Here is a 15,988-nt window from a genome sequence, read left to right as displayed (position 1 = left end):
GTCAGGCAGACAATATAGGCATGACAGGCTGCTCCATGCTGAGCTTAATGAGAAAGAAGATGAAGAGACTGATGTTGTTAAAGAGACCAAAGCTGCGTTTCGACTATACCCCGGAACAAGGAACCTTTGGAGAAACTCACAGCATTTCTACCAAAGGGATCAGGATCTAAATTTAGTTCTAGGATCTTTATTTTACCCCCCAAAAAGTTCCTGTTCGGGGGGGGTAGTACTTTCCAAAAGTACCGGTACTTTGGAGGGCATGGGGCTTGCCTTGCAGTGAATTTCTAAATGGGCCAGTGGAGGCTACTGGCTTTAAATCGAGCATGTCGGGTGTTTTTCTACTGCTGCTCCTCTTTTCCACCGTTGTTTGCAAACCAATAAATCACAATCTATATAATATATAGATTGAATTGTGAAGAACAGAAATAGCATCCTGCGTGCAGCAGTGTGTTTAAATTGAACAGCTGATAGAGATACGCTAAATACTGGGTCCGAAGTTGTTGTTTTAAGTTTTCATCAGTCAGGAAGTCGGTCTCCTCTTTTCCAAAACAAGCGGAACAGCTGATTACAGCAGGTAATAAAGCTCATTAAACATCACGTTCTTCCAACACTCAGGCAACACAGACGAGTGCTGCAGCTGGTCTGCAGCTCTTGTCGTCTGGAAATGTTGTAATAACCTTCCAAATGTTGCACTTTTATTTTTGTGTTGCTTTCTCTGTATCTTAGTTATTTTAAGAACTTTATGGCTTTATCCAGTTTGTTATTAAATGTATAACGAACTTTGTCGTGTGTCACTCCATTATACTCCCGCACAAAAAAGGCTGCTTTAATGGTCAAGCATAGCCTATAGTTTTGAAAAATTTTCAGAGGAGAACAGAAGCAGATGACTTGAGAGATTAAAGTGATGAAAGAATTTGGACTTGGAGATAATTGCGGAAACGCAAACTTGATTTTTATGGCATCACCTTGAGATCAGAGAGTGTCATTTGTACCTGACCACTGGGTGAAATGTTCTACCCACCTGCAACATTTTCCAAGTTTTAAAGTTTAAGCTGCACAAAAACCTTTTAGCAGAGAGAAACAAGAAGAAAGTGTCACGGGATCCAAATAAAATGGAGACCTTTTACTCAGTATGGTTGTTGGTCACCTGGGGATTTGAACCCCAGAACTTCAGATCCTCAGCGTGGGTGACTTACTGACTGAGCCACTAGTGAGAGGATGTTTCCACACACCTTCAAACAAGTTGAGGTAGAGACGTCACGTTGCAGACCCGGATATTTTTGTCAGTTTAAACTTAAAATGCCTGTAACATTGTTGGTGATGTTGGTGAGAAAATTCTGGAAAAAAAAGTCACACATCATTCTGCTGGTTTTGGGTGTGTTGTCAATTACTCTGGTTGCATTTGATCCAAAGCTGTTATAGCAAGATACTGAATATCACTGCAGACTCACCGTTTGACCAGTCTAAAAACCCTTTGAAACACTTGATATCGGCCATCTGGAGGATGACTGTGTTGATTTTGGTAGCGTTTGAACAAAGACTTGTGGAGATATTGATGTTAATTGAATTAGCATATTCTGAAATATAGAGTGACTGACTTCTGAATTGACCATAGGTTGCAGTGAGGAAAAAATTTCAGGACGTACGGGTGATCTTCTTAGATTTATTGAAGTTTGAAATGAGAAATGTCTAGAAATTTACATTTGTTGTAATAAGCCACCCCCACTTTCCGCAATCATTACCAAATTTTATGCATCAACTGATTAGTGACAATAGATCGTACATTTTGTACAAATCCATGCAGCGAATTATGAGGTATAAACTTTTTGCAAGCCCCCCTACCGTCTGGGACGAGTTCGCAAAATAGGTTTTAGAGAGAAGAGATAAAAAGTTGCATTAATTTTACATTTTTAGAGCAGAAGACCAATTAAGCAAACATGAAGATGAATCCAGAGATTAAAATAATGAAAGAAGTTTGACTCTAAACGAAGCCATTTGAGATAATTGCAAAATTCACATCACCACCGTGATGTCTAAGGGAGCCATTTTTTGCCTGAGTAGTGGGTGGAATGCAGCAGTTTTTGCTTCCCAAAAAACTTTTAGCGGAGAAAAAGAAGAAAAAAGAAAGAAAAATGAGAACAAAAACAGTAGGGCTCTTCGCTGCTTGGATCCTAATGACATCAGGAGAACGTACGGTATTATTACTTTCTCAGAAAGAATAGAGGAACTACAAATCAATTTTAGCATGAAAAGACTGACTGCAAAGTTAACCCCTTTGTTTATAAATCAGAGGTAATACTCTTTGTTTTGGTTAAAACCTCTCACACAAGGTGGTCATTTTCAAAGTATCACTGTAGATTTGTAGATACAACTCTATTTCCATTAAAACATCCTTCTATCCCTCATATCCTCAAAATAGCAAATGCTTAAGCTGTCTGTCTGCACCAACAGATGATTCCAACTGTGACAGGGACCATGCAGGCAAGGGGGACAGCCTTCTGACGGGGATCCCTAACCCCAGCCTTTCATTTCAGCATCATTTCACAATGGAACCTGTACTTCTGGGACTGTCAGACTCCAGCTGGTTAGATCTGTAATAAGATCACGTATTCACTGGGGTAAAACGTTTGCAGGTCTCTAGCACTGCATTGCCCTTAAGAGTTAGCATATTAATAATAGTCAGCAGATGATATTTGGCATTGTTTAATGCCTACTTTTGATTTCCATCTCAGGCTGTAATTAATGTGAGGAATAACTAAAAACTCCCCAAAAAACATTACTAAAATAAAAACAGAGTTATGTCTCCCAAACCTTCAGTCTTTAAGAAGCTGATTATTGTTTTTCCACCACCTTTAATTTTACTTCTTCCAAAATATGTCTTGTATGCAGCAAATAATTATCACCAGGCATGTTTAAATCATGGCATGTAGCAGGCTACGTCCTCTAATTTAAAGTCTTGAAACATTGAAAGTAGCAGATGACCATCAATGCATGAATATGGAGAGGAGCTAAATGTAGCAGCTTTAAACCACAGCTCAAATGAGGAGATTAAATTAAATCAGCCATTGTAAAGCAAGCAACACATCCATTGTTTTGAGTTGAAAAGTGTTTCTAATGCCAAATGTGAGTCCACCCATCCATTGTGTGATAAACACCAAGTTTAGTTTCCTTTGAAGCCAATATTACATGGAAATTATTACGTGAATGGATTGTGTGCAAGAGATCATATTTGCATGCATAAAAACAAAATTAGAGAGCCAAAACAGGTTTTCTGAGACAGTGGGTAAAAATAACAACTTGAGAGGATGCCACAAAACCCAACCAAACTCAAAACATCCACCTATCTATTCGATTACCCTATTCAGAGTCGTAAAACTCCAACAGGTGGATTCAACACTTAGCATGAAAGCATAATACAGTTGCCAAACAACAACCAAGTAAAGCCATCTTAGCCACAACAAATGAATTCACCATAAATAAATAGCCCTACCAATTAAAATATATAAAAGCAGAAATTAGTAGGCAACCGATGCAAAGAAACTGCGTTGGATATAAATTGCAGTGATGAGTTTGACATGTGCGCGCGTTATAGGCCTCACTGGAGTTATCAGTAGCGTACCAGCTCGCACGCTCTTCCACTTGATGGGTAACATGTATCCTGTAATAAAAGCTGTATTCTCCTATATGTTCAAGTTAATTTGGTAATTTCAGCCATAAAAAATTTTGATAGAAATCGTCTCCCTCAGGGGCATAAAACATAAATTGAGACAAAAACACAAAGTGTACGGGTTATTATAAAGACAAACAAAACACAATTTAAATTTAAATACAACGTATAAGGAGTAAAAATATATTACAACCATGTAAAAGATAACGAGAAAAAACTGACTTCTGTAGTCTGACAAGCTGGGGGAAGAAGCTCCTCCTGGTGGTGAAGAGTCATTTAGGATGCTGGAGGCCTGTTGCAAGCATATCTTGTCCTGGATAAAATTATCATTAAGATCATTTTTCTTTTGTAGATAAATGGTGTCTGGTTATACAGTATAAAACAAAATAAATGCATTTAAATGTAGGCTACTGTGGTCTAGGACTTTTTACTCCAGTTTTTCAGTTACCCCCATAGGCCTACTCACACTTACTACATCAATCACATAATAAAACTTTACAAAGTAACACAAGTCATCCAAGATGATTACAAATATTTGCCCATTTGAAATTGATATGGTGGCTGAGGTTGGGGTTAGGAGAGTTGGGGGTAGTAACCAGCTGTGCAAACACAATCCAGATGATTTATGAACCCACCTGTGAGCTGCTAATACTCCAAAATGACTGGAGCCACTTCAGCTCTGGAACCACAAGCCACTACCACTGTTACCCAGACTGATAAATGTACAGTACAAAGTAGTATGTAGGTGGTCTGGCAGACAGATAGAGACAGTTTCTGCAATGTTCTTCCATTTTAATCATCAATTATCACCTTTATCATGTTGTATATCCCCAAACTACTATAACTACTAACTATATACATGCACTTATTTTGGTATCTGACAGCAACCTCTGCACTACAATAATATTTTGCAATGAGAGAGCCTTTGCTTGTGTGTGTATATATAACAGAGAAGAGAAGGAAAGATAAAGAGATAAAACACGAGTGTGTGCATACAAAGGAAATAGTGAACAGAAAGGGGTGCTAAAATTTGTAGCTGTTTTCAAGCTATTCCTCTTAAGTTAAAAGCTTCTGGAGATGATGTCTCCACATAAGAAAAACAAAATGAAAACATACCATATTTGGTTAAGTCGTGTTAATGACCCCCCTCGTGCTCACAATTTGCACATAAACACACAACCACACAAAATATCTACTCAAAAATATAAACATTCAAAGGCTTTTTTCTGTTACAGCCAAGGAGGTATTTTCTGTAACTAGAGCCTTCTGTCCTCAAATCTATAGAAACCATTCCCTCAAGGATTGTACTCTAGTCACTTTCCAGTCATTGTTTGTGTCTGTAACAGACCTATGTGTGGGTCAGTGTGTATCATGAAGCAAGTGCAAGAGGTCAGACAGCCATTTAAATAGCAGTGTGTTCGGGAGAAAATCAAAGAAATATAAAAGGGAACAAAAACAAAAACGAACTTGAAGTCCCAAAGTCATTGTGGCTATATTTAGAAACAAAGCCATGAGAACTGCTATTCTGAGACATCTGTATGAACTCTCATGTGATTCTTCCGTTTTGTGCAAACCCTTTTCCACAGAAACTGCATTTGTACAGTGTTATGGGTAGGCTGAGTGCAGTCTTGGGTGTGAAACCAAATGCAGACCACAGGCGAGGATGTGCAGTTCAAAATATTTATTAACTCAGAAACCAAACTGAAACAAGCTTACGTGGAAGCAATAGGCAAAGTCCAAAACTGAGGTAAATCAAACAAAAGTAATCCAGAGCAGAGAAATCCAAAGAACAGCTGCAGGACTGAAAACTCAACATAAGACAAGGACGTCACAAAGACTTAACACAACTGAGGGCAATATATACTGGGACACACCAAACACACACAAGCAGGCAGGGTTATTGGCCACAGTGAGACACATGAGAAATCAAGACAGACAGGAAACAAAGTTAGACAAAACACAAAACACCAATGATTAGAAGAAAATAAATCAGGAAGTAAAGCATATGGGAACACAAAAGGACAGAGATACCAAAGTAAAACAGAAAACAGGGAACAGAGACAGGACCAAACAGGAAACAGGACTACACTAACATGGAGACATCAGACAAAGGACTAAGACACAGACACAAGGAGAGAACAGACAGGGCAAGACCAAAATGCAGAAACATAACTGAACACCAAAAGACAAACTAAACATAACAGGAAACAAGCACACAAGACTAAACACTGTCAAATAAACAATAACCAAACAGAGAACACAGACCAACACTTAGCAGACAGAAAACTAAATACAAATAAACTGCAACCTAACACACTAAGACTTAGGATAAACAGAGCACAAAGCCGACAAGACCAAAATAATAAAACACAGAAGTACACAGCCCAGGAGTAACACATGAACTAAGGCACAGGACTAAGAGCTAAGACACAGAACTATAACAGGTAATGAGACAGTAATGGTAAAAGTAAACTAAGCTGAATATACCAAATGAACATAGGAGCAAACAAGGCTGAACAGAAGAAACACAAAACCAAAATCATGAAAACAGACTAAAACAGGAAAAAAAATTGAACACAACACCACATTCCTAACAGTACAGTCTCTCGTCTGGATGGATCCTAATCTGTTTTCAAGTCTGTTTTTGAGAAAAACTTAGATGGCTTTTCACCTGTGTGGGTTGTATTGTGCTTTTTTAAAGTTGTACAGAGTGTGAATGTTTTCCTACATCAGGCTTCAGTTGTCACACTTGTAAGGTTTGTTTTATGGGTTTGACTCGGAAATACCAGTTGACATTGTGTTGTCAAAGTTTCTCCTGTTGTTTTGTGTATAACTCCATGTGGTACAGCCATTGTTACATTTAATCTTTGGCTTTGGCTCTTGCATTCCCATTCTTATTTTTCTTCTTTAGTTTTGTATCAGTGCTTATAGTGGATGATGTATTACCAGAGTTATTTTGGTTTTAGTTTAACATTTGTAACATTTGTAATTTATGTGTTTGCATTTCTTCTTTTGGTTTTGGTACAGTACGTGTGGCATTTCCATGGTTTTCTCTCTTATGTGAGCCAATGGTCACTGTTTCGTTGTGATACTCCAGATTTCATTCTGTCAGATTGATGACACAGACTTTGTCAAATATTCCTCTGCTGCACTCTGCTGAGGGTGTAAAAGCAGGGATTAATAATTGAGTTCCGTTTGATCACAAGTGGGTCTCTCTCCTGCTTCAGTACAAGCTGCTCTCGCTCCTGACTGCTGCAGAGTTCCTCCTGTTCCTCTTTAATCTGTGGAGGCTCTGGGTCCTCTTGGTCCAGATTGGAGCCCTCTCCCAAATACAGAGGCGCTGGTCAGCGAGAACCTCCTCCTCCGTACAGACATGTTAGTGTGGGAACTCTGAATAGACAAAACAAGGAACGTTGATGATTTTCTAAAAAGATTTTAATAAATAATGTACCAGTATTTAACAATATGTACTGTGACAGTTTGAAGTAGTCTGTTGTAAGCTCAACAAATCAGAAGTAGAATATAAACAGAAGCCAATATGAAATAAGGACTCTGCAGAAATTATTAAGCTAGGGTCAAAAATGGCGGAGGGTATTGCAGGTTTTCTTTTGGCTCCATCATGCTGGTCTCTACAGTTGCTCTGCATCTTAACAATAAGCAGAATTGTAGTAAAGTTGTTTTATGCATAAAGTTATAAGCCTAAAAATTTCAGTTTAGCATTGGACATTGCAAAATTGAAACAATTTTAGTATATCATTGATGAGCTGTGTGACGATGATAATGATTGATACTCACTCACTGATTTCTGTCTATGGGGGGTTTAGCAGTGCATGTGTGTTGAATTAGTGATACTATGGTGACTGAGTCCATCAACTGCACAAAATGTAAATTGCAAACAATAACATTTTAGCCACACCATTTAAGGAAATTAAAATTTATTAAATTGATTGATGAAGTAAAACATTCAGTATTCATTCAGTTAGTGTGCTTTACCAAAAAACTGTATTGTAGATTACAGAAATAGGCTCTACTTTCAAAAAACAAACTCATTACAAAGTCAAGGCATTAAGACATTCAGACAACAAAGAAGCATTGCTTCTCCTAATTTGCCCAGTACAATCAATAACATGAGCTCTGATTAAAACACAGTTTAATTACATCAAACATTTCTGTGTGTATTTAAAAACACGTGAAAAACCATAAAACTTTGCAAGACACAAAACTGTGGGATTACAAACTGACTGAACCTTCCCAGGTTCTAGATGCCTTATGAAAATCTAAACCCTAGTCGTTCAAAAATACTTACAGGTTTTTGACAATATCTCTGTGTCTTATTTCACAGATTAATACATAGCTGCAGGAAATGAAATCCAAAATGGCCTCTGGAAGTGAACAACTGAAGACAACAGTTTCATCCAGATCTAAGAAGCAGGCACATCACCCCTGTTTTTCTATTTTCAACAAGATGGAAAGAGGAAAATACCAGACACTAAAATACATTTATCATCAACAACTTGAGCATTTGGTTAAAAAGAGGCCTCTGAAAGTTACCCTGATGAAATAGAGTATTCATTTTGAGTCACCATCAAGAGACCTAAAGCCAGTGATAAGATGTTCAGACCGACATTAGCACTGCCTGCAAAAGAGCTGCCCACTCATTGATTTCAATGAGTGGGCAGCAAAAAAAACATAGGCTTGTCCAGAAAAAAAGTTGAAACTGTAATACAATGCAACTTAATCTGCCACAGAACCACATTTGCCAGTCAAACAAATGCAGGCTCACACTCCATGACTTATTTATAACAAGAACATTGCAGATCTAGTGTTTACATTAAGACTGTCTATAAAATGATTGTCACTGTGATATTGTAAAAGGAAAAATAATTATTTGAATAAAAGTGACAATATCTCAGGTTCTGCTGCATTGATTTAGTTTTTTGAGATTTTAGTTTGAGTCTGACAATGCAGAAGTGTAATGCTAAATTGGTGCAGCACTCATAAAATGTTAAAATACCAATAGCAATTCTGCTTTAGTGCAATGATTTACTTTTATCTCAAATCCAGACATGTCTTTACGCAGAGGAGCTTTGGGCATCGCTTGTGTGGACACTCTTGTGTTTATTGAATTTTGACCAGCTGGAGAACTGTTCTCCACAAGTACTGCATTTGTAAGGTTTGTCCCCAGTATGTGTCCTCATGTGTCTTTTCAGATCTGAACTAAGACCAAACACCTTCTCGCACACATTGCACGTGTATGGCTTTTCACCAGTGTGTGTTCTAGTGTGCCTTTTCAAAGTCGTCCAGGTAGCAAATCTTTTCTTGCAAGAGGAACACTTAAAAGGCTTTTCCCCTGAATGTACTCGCCGGTGATTTTTGAAAGACGAAGAATCTGCGAACTCCTTCCCACAGTCGCTGCAGGTGTAGGGCTTCTCACCTGTGTGGATTCTCATGTGCTTCTTCATATTCACACATGAGCTGAAGCTTTTATCGCAGATGGTGCATTTGAATGGCTTTTCCCCAGTGTGAACCCTAACATGTAGGTCAAGATTGTAACGCCGGTTGAATCCGTTTCCGCAAACCTTGCATTTGAAAGGCTTTTCAACGGAGTGAATAACCATGTGTTTATTCAAATCCCAAGTCTCCCTGAACATTTTTCCACAAGTGTTGCATTTGTAAGACTTTTCAACTGTGTGGGATTTCATATGAAATTTGTAGTTTTTGAAATTAGTCATCACTTTACCACACCTGTCACACTTGTATGGGTTATCATCATCATCCTTGATATTGGTACCTGATGCCTTCCCATCTTTCTTAATTAGTGGTGGGTTAGTACCTTCATATGATGCTGTGCTCTCATTGTTACGTTTCTCACGCTGAGTTTGCTCCGTACTTCTGGTTGATGTCGTATTCTCATCTTTACTTCTCTTTTTTAGTGGTGGGTCGGTACGTGTATTTGGTGTTGCACTCTCATCGTATTGTCTCTTACGTGGTGCTGACTCCTTGCTCCTCGTAGACGTTGTGTTTCCATTGTTCGTTTTTTTATTTGGTGTTGACTCATCACTTCCAGTTGATGTTGTGCTCCTTTTGTTACATTTCTTATTTTGTATTGGCTTGCTACTTGAAGTTGGAGTTATTTTTCCATCATTGGGTTTCTTATTTGGTGTTGTTTCAGTACTTTCGGCTGATGTTGTGCTCTCACTGTTAGAATTCTTATTTGGTGTTGGCTCAATACTTCCAGTAGAAGTGGTTTTCCCACCATTGTGTTTCTTAATTACTACTGGTTTAGTAATTGAAGTTGGTGTTGCTTTCCCATCACTGGGTTTACTATTTTCTGTTGGATCTTTACTTTTAGGTGATGCTGTCTTCTCATCATTACATGTCTTACTTGGCTCACCACTTCCAGTTGATGCCGGTCTCCCATCTTGGCTTTTCTTATTCGGTGATGACTTACTATTTCCTTTTGATGGTGGGTTCTCGTCATTACGCTTCAAATTTGGTGTTAACTTGCCTGTAGTTAGTGTTGTGGTCTTATCATTACATTTCTTATTTGTTGTTAGTTCAATACTTTTAGTTGACGTTGTGTTGTTACGATTATGTTCCTCATTGTGTGCAAGCTCAGTAGTTCTGGATGATGTTTTATTCCCACTGCCACGTTTGTTTTTTGGCCTTGGCTCAGTATCTTCATTTGATGTTGTCTTCTCATTGTTACATTTCTCATTTGGTGTTGGCTCAACACTTGCAGTTGTGGTTGGTCTTTCACCTTGGCTTTTCACACTTGGTGTTGGCTCATGATTTCCTTTTGATGTTGGGTTGTCATTCTCACCTTTCTCATTTGGTGTTAGCTTGGTTCCCCTAGTTGATGTTTTATTCCCATCACTACATTTCTTATCTGGTGTTAGCTCAGTCGTTGAAGCTGATGTTTTATCTGGAATCATTTTTGGTGTTTTGTTTGATCTCTTCTGTGGTGTTGTCTCAGTACTTCTGATTGATGTCTTGTTTTCATCATGTTTCTTATGAAAAGTTGGCTCACTATTTCCACTTGATGTTGGGTTCTCATTGTTGTGTTTCTCATTTGGTGTTGGCTCCATACCATTGGTTGATGCTGTGTTCCCATCGTTGCTTTTCTCATCAGATGTTTGTTCAGTACTTGTAGGTGATGTGTTCTCGTTGCTTTTCTTATTTGGTGTTGGCTCGCTAGTTCCACTTGATGTTGGGCTGTCATCATTACGTTTCTCTTTTCGTGTTAGCCCAGTGCCTCTAGTTGATGTTGTGAACTTACTGTTACATTTCTTATTTGATGTTGGCTCAGTAGCTCTGTTTGATTCTGTGTTCCCATCATTACTACTCGTTTGTGGTGTTGTCTCAGTACTTCTGATTGATGTTGTGTTCTCGTTATCATGTTTCTTATTCAGTGTTGGCTCAATATTTCCACTTGAGGTTGTGTTTACATCATAACTTTTCTCATTAGACGTTTGTTCAGTAGCTGATGTTGTGTTCTTGTCACTGCTTTTCTTATTTGGAGTTGAGGCATTACTTATTTTTGATGTTGGGTTCGCATCTTTACATTTCTCATTTCGTGTTAGCTCGGTGTCTTTAGTTGATTTTGTGGTCTTATGATCTTTCTTGCTGAGTGTTGGATCAGTACTTGGAGCTGGTGTGTTCCCATCATTGCTTTTCTCATTAGATGTTTGCTCTGTACTTGTAGCTGGTGTTGTGTTCCCATCATTGCTTTTCTCATTAGATGTTTGCTCTGTACTTGTAGCTGGTGTTGTGTTCCCATCATTGCTTTTCTCATTAGATGTTTGCTCTGTACTTGTAGCTGGTGTTGTGTTCCCATCGTTGCTTTTCTCATTAGATGTTTGCTCTGTAGCTGACGTTGTGTTCTCGTCATTGCTTTTCTTATTTGGTGCCGACTCGTTCTTTCCTTTTGATGTTGGGTTGTCATCATTATGTTTCTCATTTGGTATTAGTTCTGCGACTCTAGTTGATGTTGTGGTCGTATTGTTACATTTATTGTTGGGTGTTGGCTCAGTACTTGCAGCTGATGTTGTGTTCTCTTCATTGCTTTTCTCTTTTGGTGTTGACTGAATATGTCTAGTGAGTTGTGCACTCTCATGATTACAAATGTAATCTTGGCTCGTGATGTTAGTGCTGTGAGAGAGGAGCCGGTGGTCACTGTTTGGTGCCGATACTGCAGAACTCTCTTTGTCAGATGCAGTTAATATGTCTTTGTTTGAGATGCTAGACTGATGATCTTTATTCACTCCAATGGGAGTTTTGTCAGGGTCCAAAGGCTGAGACTGATCACTGTGGACACTTCTCTCAGAAGCTGGAGTCAACATAGAGGCACCAGTCTCCTGTTGTTGTGCAAGCTGCTGTCGTTCTTGACTGACGTCCATTTCCTCATATTCCTCTTTAATCTGTGGAGGATCTGGTGAGAACAAACTGGAGCATGTTGTCTTGTTACAGTGCTGCTCCTGGATATGGACAACCTCCTCCTCCTCCTTATGGACAGACGTCTGTGCGAGCTCTAAAGGGAAGTACAAAGGAATGGAACAATGATGAAATGCTGTACACACATAAGCCTATATTTAACAGTTGTGAAACACTGCGATTTCCTTACCAAGGACTGAAAATGCAATCACTGCAATGCATGTTTTTGTACTTCTGCTGTTTTTATAGGGTTTTAATTTTTAGCTAAAATAATACATCTGGTATGTAACTGTGCTACATTAACCTCATACTTATATATGCTTATATATTTTAAATTTCATCGGTCCAATGCTTGTTTATATGACTATACTACATTGTACCATAGGGAGGGACAAAATAGGTAATTATGAGGTATTATTGCAGTTATTGGGGTCAGATGCTCTTACAAAACTGTGCTGGGTTGACTGGTTTTTTCCACTTACTGATATCCGGGTTATTCTGTAATGAGGCGAAAGTTGTAAGGCAGGCCTGTTTGTTGCACATCCTCCCTTTTGCCCTTTTGATGTGAAAATCACTTTCATACCCCAAAGAAAAATAAAAGCATTATTATTGTGTGAAAATTTCTGACAGTAACAAGTGTTTTTTTTTTCTTTTTTGCTAAGTGTGTCTATCATACCACTAAGTGGCGCTATTGTCTAAAATACAACCACCACAGAATCTCAGATAAGGTAAGGAAGAAATGCAACTTCTTATGGATATTTTATTGGTAGAAAGTAAGTCCCCATTTAAATGAGCAGGTTTACTGACTTCACTGGTTAACTCTATTGAGTAAAATCTATCCAACCATCTCAAAACAAGAATATGGGCTTTTGTGCAAGAGCTTGAATGTGAAAGTATTAATCACCATTACAACAGAGCAAACTCCACCTTCTGATGAAGACCTCACCGTGGCTAAAAGCTCTGGTAACAGCTTGTAAGAGGACCTTGATTTCAGATTGTTGTCTCACACGAGTGCTTTGTTATTAGTCATTTTACTGTTATCTGAAGCGGGAATGATTCTATGATTTTTTAAGTTGATTAGAGTAGAAAACTTTTATGAGGGAAGTATAGTTTCACTCTCCTTCTATTTTTAGTCTTTGTCAGTCTGCAAAAACATTATGCCTGAATCTAACAGTTTTTAGTGGTGGAAGACGTACTCACATCTAAAAGCAGCAATAAAACAACATCAATACACACAACCACATACCACAATGTAAAAATACACCAATACCAGTAAGAGTCACACATTCAAAATCCCACTTAAGTAAAAATGTATTATCAGCAAAACGCAAGTATCAACATTCAAAGTACTTGTTTAGTATAAAAATGGCCCTTGTGAGCAAATCATTATCATTCAAGGATTTATAATCCATTCCTCCTCAGCACTATCAGTACTCATTATTATTACTATTTGTTCATTACTACTATTTATCATTACATTTCTGTCATATACTGTAAAATACTGCCCATATTTGCACACTCCTTTTTATACTTTGATTTATATTTCTAGATTTGTATATTTTATTAATATTTTCTACTTACCAGGTTTCTATTATTATTTCAATCCCTTTAATGCCTTCATGTGCAAAGTGAGCAACTGTAACAGGAGAATTCAAGGTTCAATAAAGCATTTTTTGATTCTGATTGTTATATGTCAGTATTAAATTCTTAATACTAATGCATTCATGCAGAAGCAGCGTTTTGCTGTTTAAGTGGAGCTCGTTTAATTACTTTATATACAGTTTGGTATTTTAGTCCAACCTACAAACAAATCTGAACGGTTATGGAGTGATTACTGGGGTGGGAGAGAACAAATATAGTTCTGCATGACAAATCTTTGCTGTCTTCTTTAATATTGGATCATTTTACCCCTATTGGACCTCCAACAGGTATTTAAAGGAAACCTAAAGTTTGAACAAGAACTGTCTCTTTGGTGGACTACAACTCAAAGACATGATAAGGAACCCTAAGTGACACTGCCGCCCCCCCGGGAATAGGGACTAAGTACAGTGGCGACTTCCGCATTTTATGTGGCTTACGTGTATAACATGTCGTGGTAGTATTTGGTTACAAATACACACCTTAAAGTGTACCAGCTAATAATTTGGACACATCTGGATACTTAGCGACGCGCTATGCCCCCAGCTCTAATCCACTCGACACCAAATGATCCGTTACACCTGTCAACGTGGAGTCTGCGAGGTGAGGCTCGACGAAGATAAAAGTATGATGTGAATGCACCGATCCTTTCTAGTGTCTAACACAGAACTGGCTTCTTTGCAAAATAACTTGTCCAACCTGTCTGAACGGACTCCAACAGTCTGCGTTGACGAGCGATTTCTGCCTCATAATCTTCTATTTTCTTTTCAAAGGCTCCCAGTATCTGCTGAGCAGCCGCAGTTAGTCGATCACAGACAAACTGTCTCATGCTTTGGACAGAAGTCATTGTTGAATTAAAAACGAGATACTTTTTCCCTACTCAAACTTCATCCAACTTCTTGTGCTGCTAACGGGACTTGCGTAGTCGTTTTTCTGTTTACTTCCGCCTGAGATGTTGACGACATACACAACGTCTACAGCTCATACTGCCACCTACTGTGCCGGAGTGTGCAGTCCGAAAAGTATAGGCTACTACCTGCTAAGAAATTACACTTAGGCCTACATAGAGTATTTTCACGTGTATTTTTTAAATAGATACAACGGGATACTTAACATTGTTTCCCCACATTTAACACTGCAGTTAACAACCTAAATGTACATGCTTGGTTATTTATATTAAGGGCAAATAAAGAACCCAACAAAAGATCCCATTTGTTAGACCCCCACAAGGGTGTTTGAAAACACCTGTTTTTAAACTAATTTAACACATGCCTGAGTCATACTAGCCAACTGCAAAAGGAGAATAAATACATCATGGCAGTCCTGTTGATTTGGTTGAAGCGATGTTCAAAAGTGAGGTTGCTGTCAAAGATGACCATGAGGTTACGGATATGTGGGGATGGAGACAGGGTGGAGTTGTTGATGGAGAGACTGAAGATGTGGGTGTTTCTTTGTAAGGGATCTGGGGCCAGTCACAATCATGTAGGATAGATAGTTGGTTGGCATCCAGGTTTGTATATCGGTGAGGCAATCGGACCAAGTGGAAGAGACAACTGTGGTGATGGATTGTGGCAAGTGGCAGGACGTAGAGGATGAACAGGAGAGGACCGAGCACCGAACCTTCAGGGACTTCCTTGTGACTAGGGAGCAATGGAGGAGGTGCAGCTGTTGATGCTGATGAACCTTTGTCTGTTGGTGAAATAGGATCAGAGCCAGGAGAGTGCCGTGCCAGTGATGTTGTAGTTTTCATGTCGGGAGAGGAGAATTGAGTGTTGGATGGTGTTGAAGGCTGTGAGGCTGAGCATGATGAGGATGGTGAGGCGGCCAGAGTCTGAGGAGAAGAGAAGGTCATTGGTGACTGTGAGGAGGGCTGTTTCAGTGCTGTGTTGTGGGCGGAATCCAGATTGAAATGGTTTGAACTGGTTGTTTGAGGCTAGGTGGGTTTTAATTTGAGCAGCGACAACACATTACAGATTTTTTGATAGAAAGGGGAGACTGGAGACGGACATAATGTCAGGGTTGAAACCAGGTTTATTGAGGATAGGGGTGACAGCTGCAAGTTTGAGTGGTGTAGGGACTGATCCGGAAGTGAGGGAGGAATTAATAATTTTAATGATGTAAGAGAGGTCTTGGTGAGAGCTGATGGGATGGGGCCTAGGCTACAGGTGGAGTTATTTTTCCTTGTTTTCCTTGTTCCATATGAGACAGGAGGGAAAAATGAGACGGGGACTGAGAGTGTGGAGCCCCTTG

At 38.9% G+C, this 15,988-nt stretch overlaps 1 protein-coding gene across 2 annotated transcripts; it reads right to left on the bottom strand.

The window, feature by feature from the left end:
* Positions 1–7,585: 7,585 nt before the first annotated feature.
* On the bottom strand, positions 7,586–14,673 carry LOC119892095 (cell surface glycoprotein 1-like). Of its 2 annotated transcripts, XM_038704192.1 has the most exons (3): positions 14,438–14,573; positions 13,682–13,736; positions 7,586–12,197 (listed from the first exon to the last, which is right to left on the bottom strand). In XM_038704192.1, the coding sequence occupies exon 3, from the start codon at positions 12,064–12,066 to the stop codon at positions 8,740–8,742; it is 3,327 nt and encodes a 1,108-aa protein (XP_038560120.1). In that variant the 5' UTR covers positions 12,067–12,197; positions 13,682–13,736; positions 14,438–14,573; the 3' UTR covers positions 7,586–8,739. The 2 variants fall into 2 exon arrangements, with proteins under 2 accessions (XP_038560120.1, XP_038560119.1); XM_038704191.1 differs by lacking the exon at positions 13,682–13,736 and having other exon boundaries at positions 14,438–14,673.
* Positions 14,674–15,988: the final 1,315 nt, after the last annotated feature.

This window comes from Micropterus salmoides, unplaced genomic scaffold (assembly GCF_014851395.1).
Source record: "Micropterus salmoides isolate LMB-PRFRI ecotype aquatic unplaced genomic scaffold, ASM1485139v1 Ms_hic_scaffold_7, whole genome shotgun sequence".
Lineage (NCBI taxonomy): Eukaryota > Metazoa > Chordata > Actinopteri > Centrarchiformes > Centrarchidae > Micropterus > Micropterus salmoides.
This window is presented reverse-complemented; position numbering and strand designations above follow the sequence as displayed.

Coding starts and splice junctions, on each gene's coding strand:
- LOC119892095 (XM_038704191.1), bottom strand. CDS start 14,585: ATGACTTCTGTCCAAAGCATGAGACAGTTTGTCTGTGATCGACTAACT. Junction 12,198..14,437: donor GTTGGAGTCCGTTCAGACAG/GTTGGACAAGTT, acceptor ACTTCCCTTTAG/AGCTCGCACAGACGTCTGTC.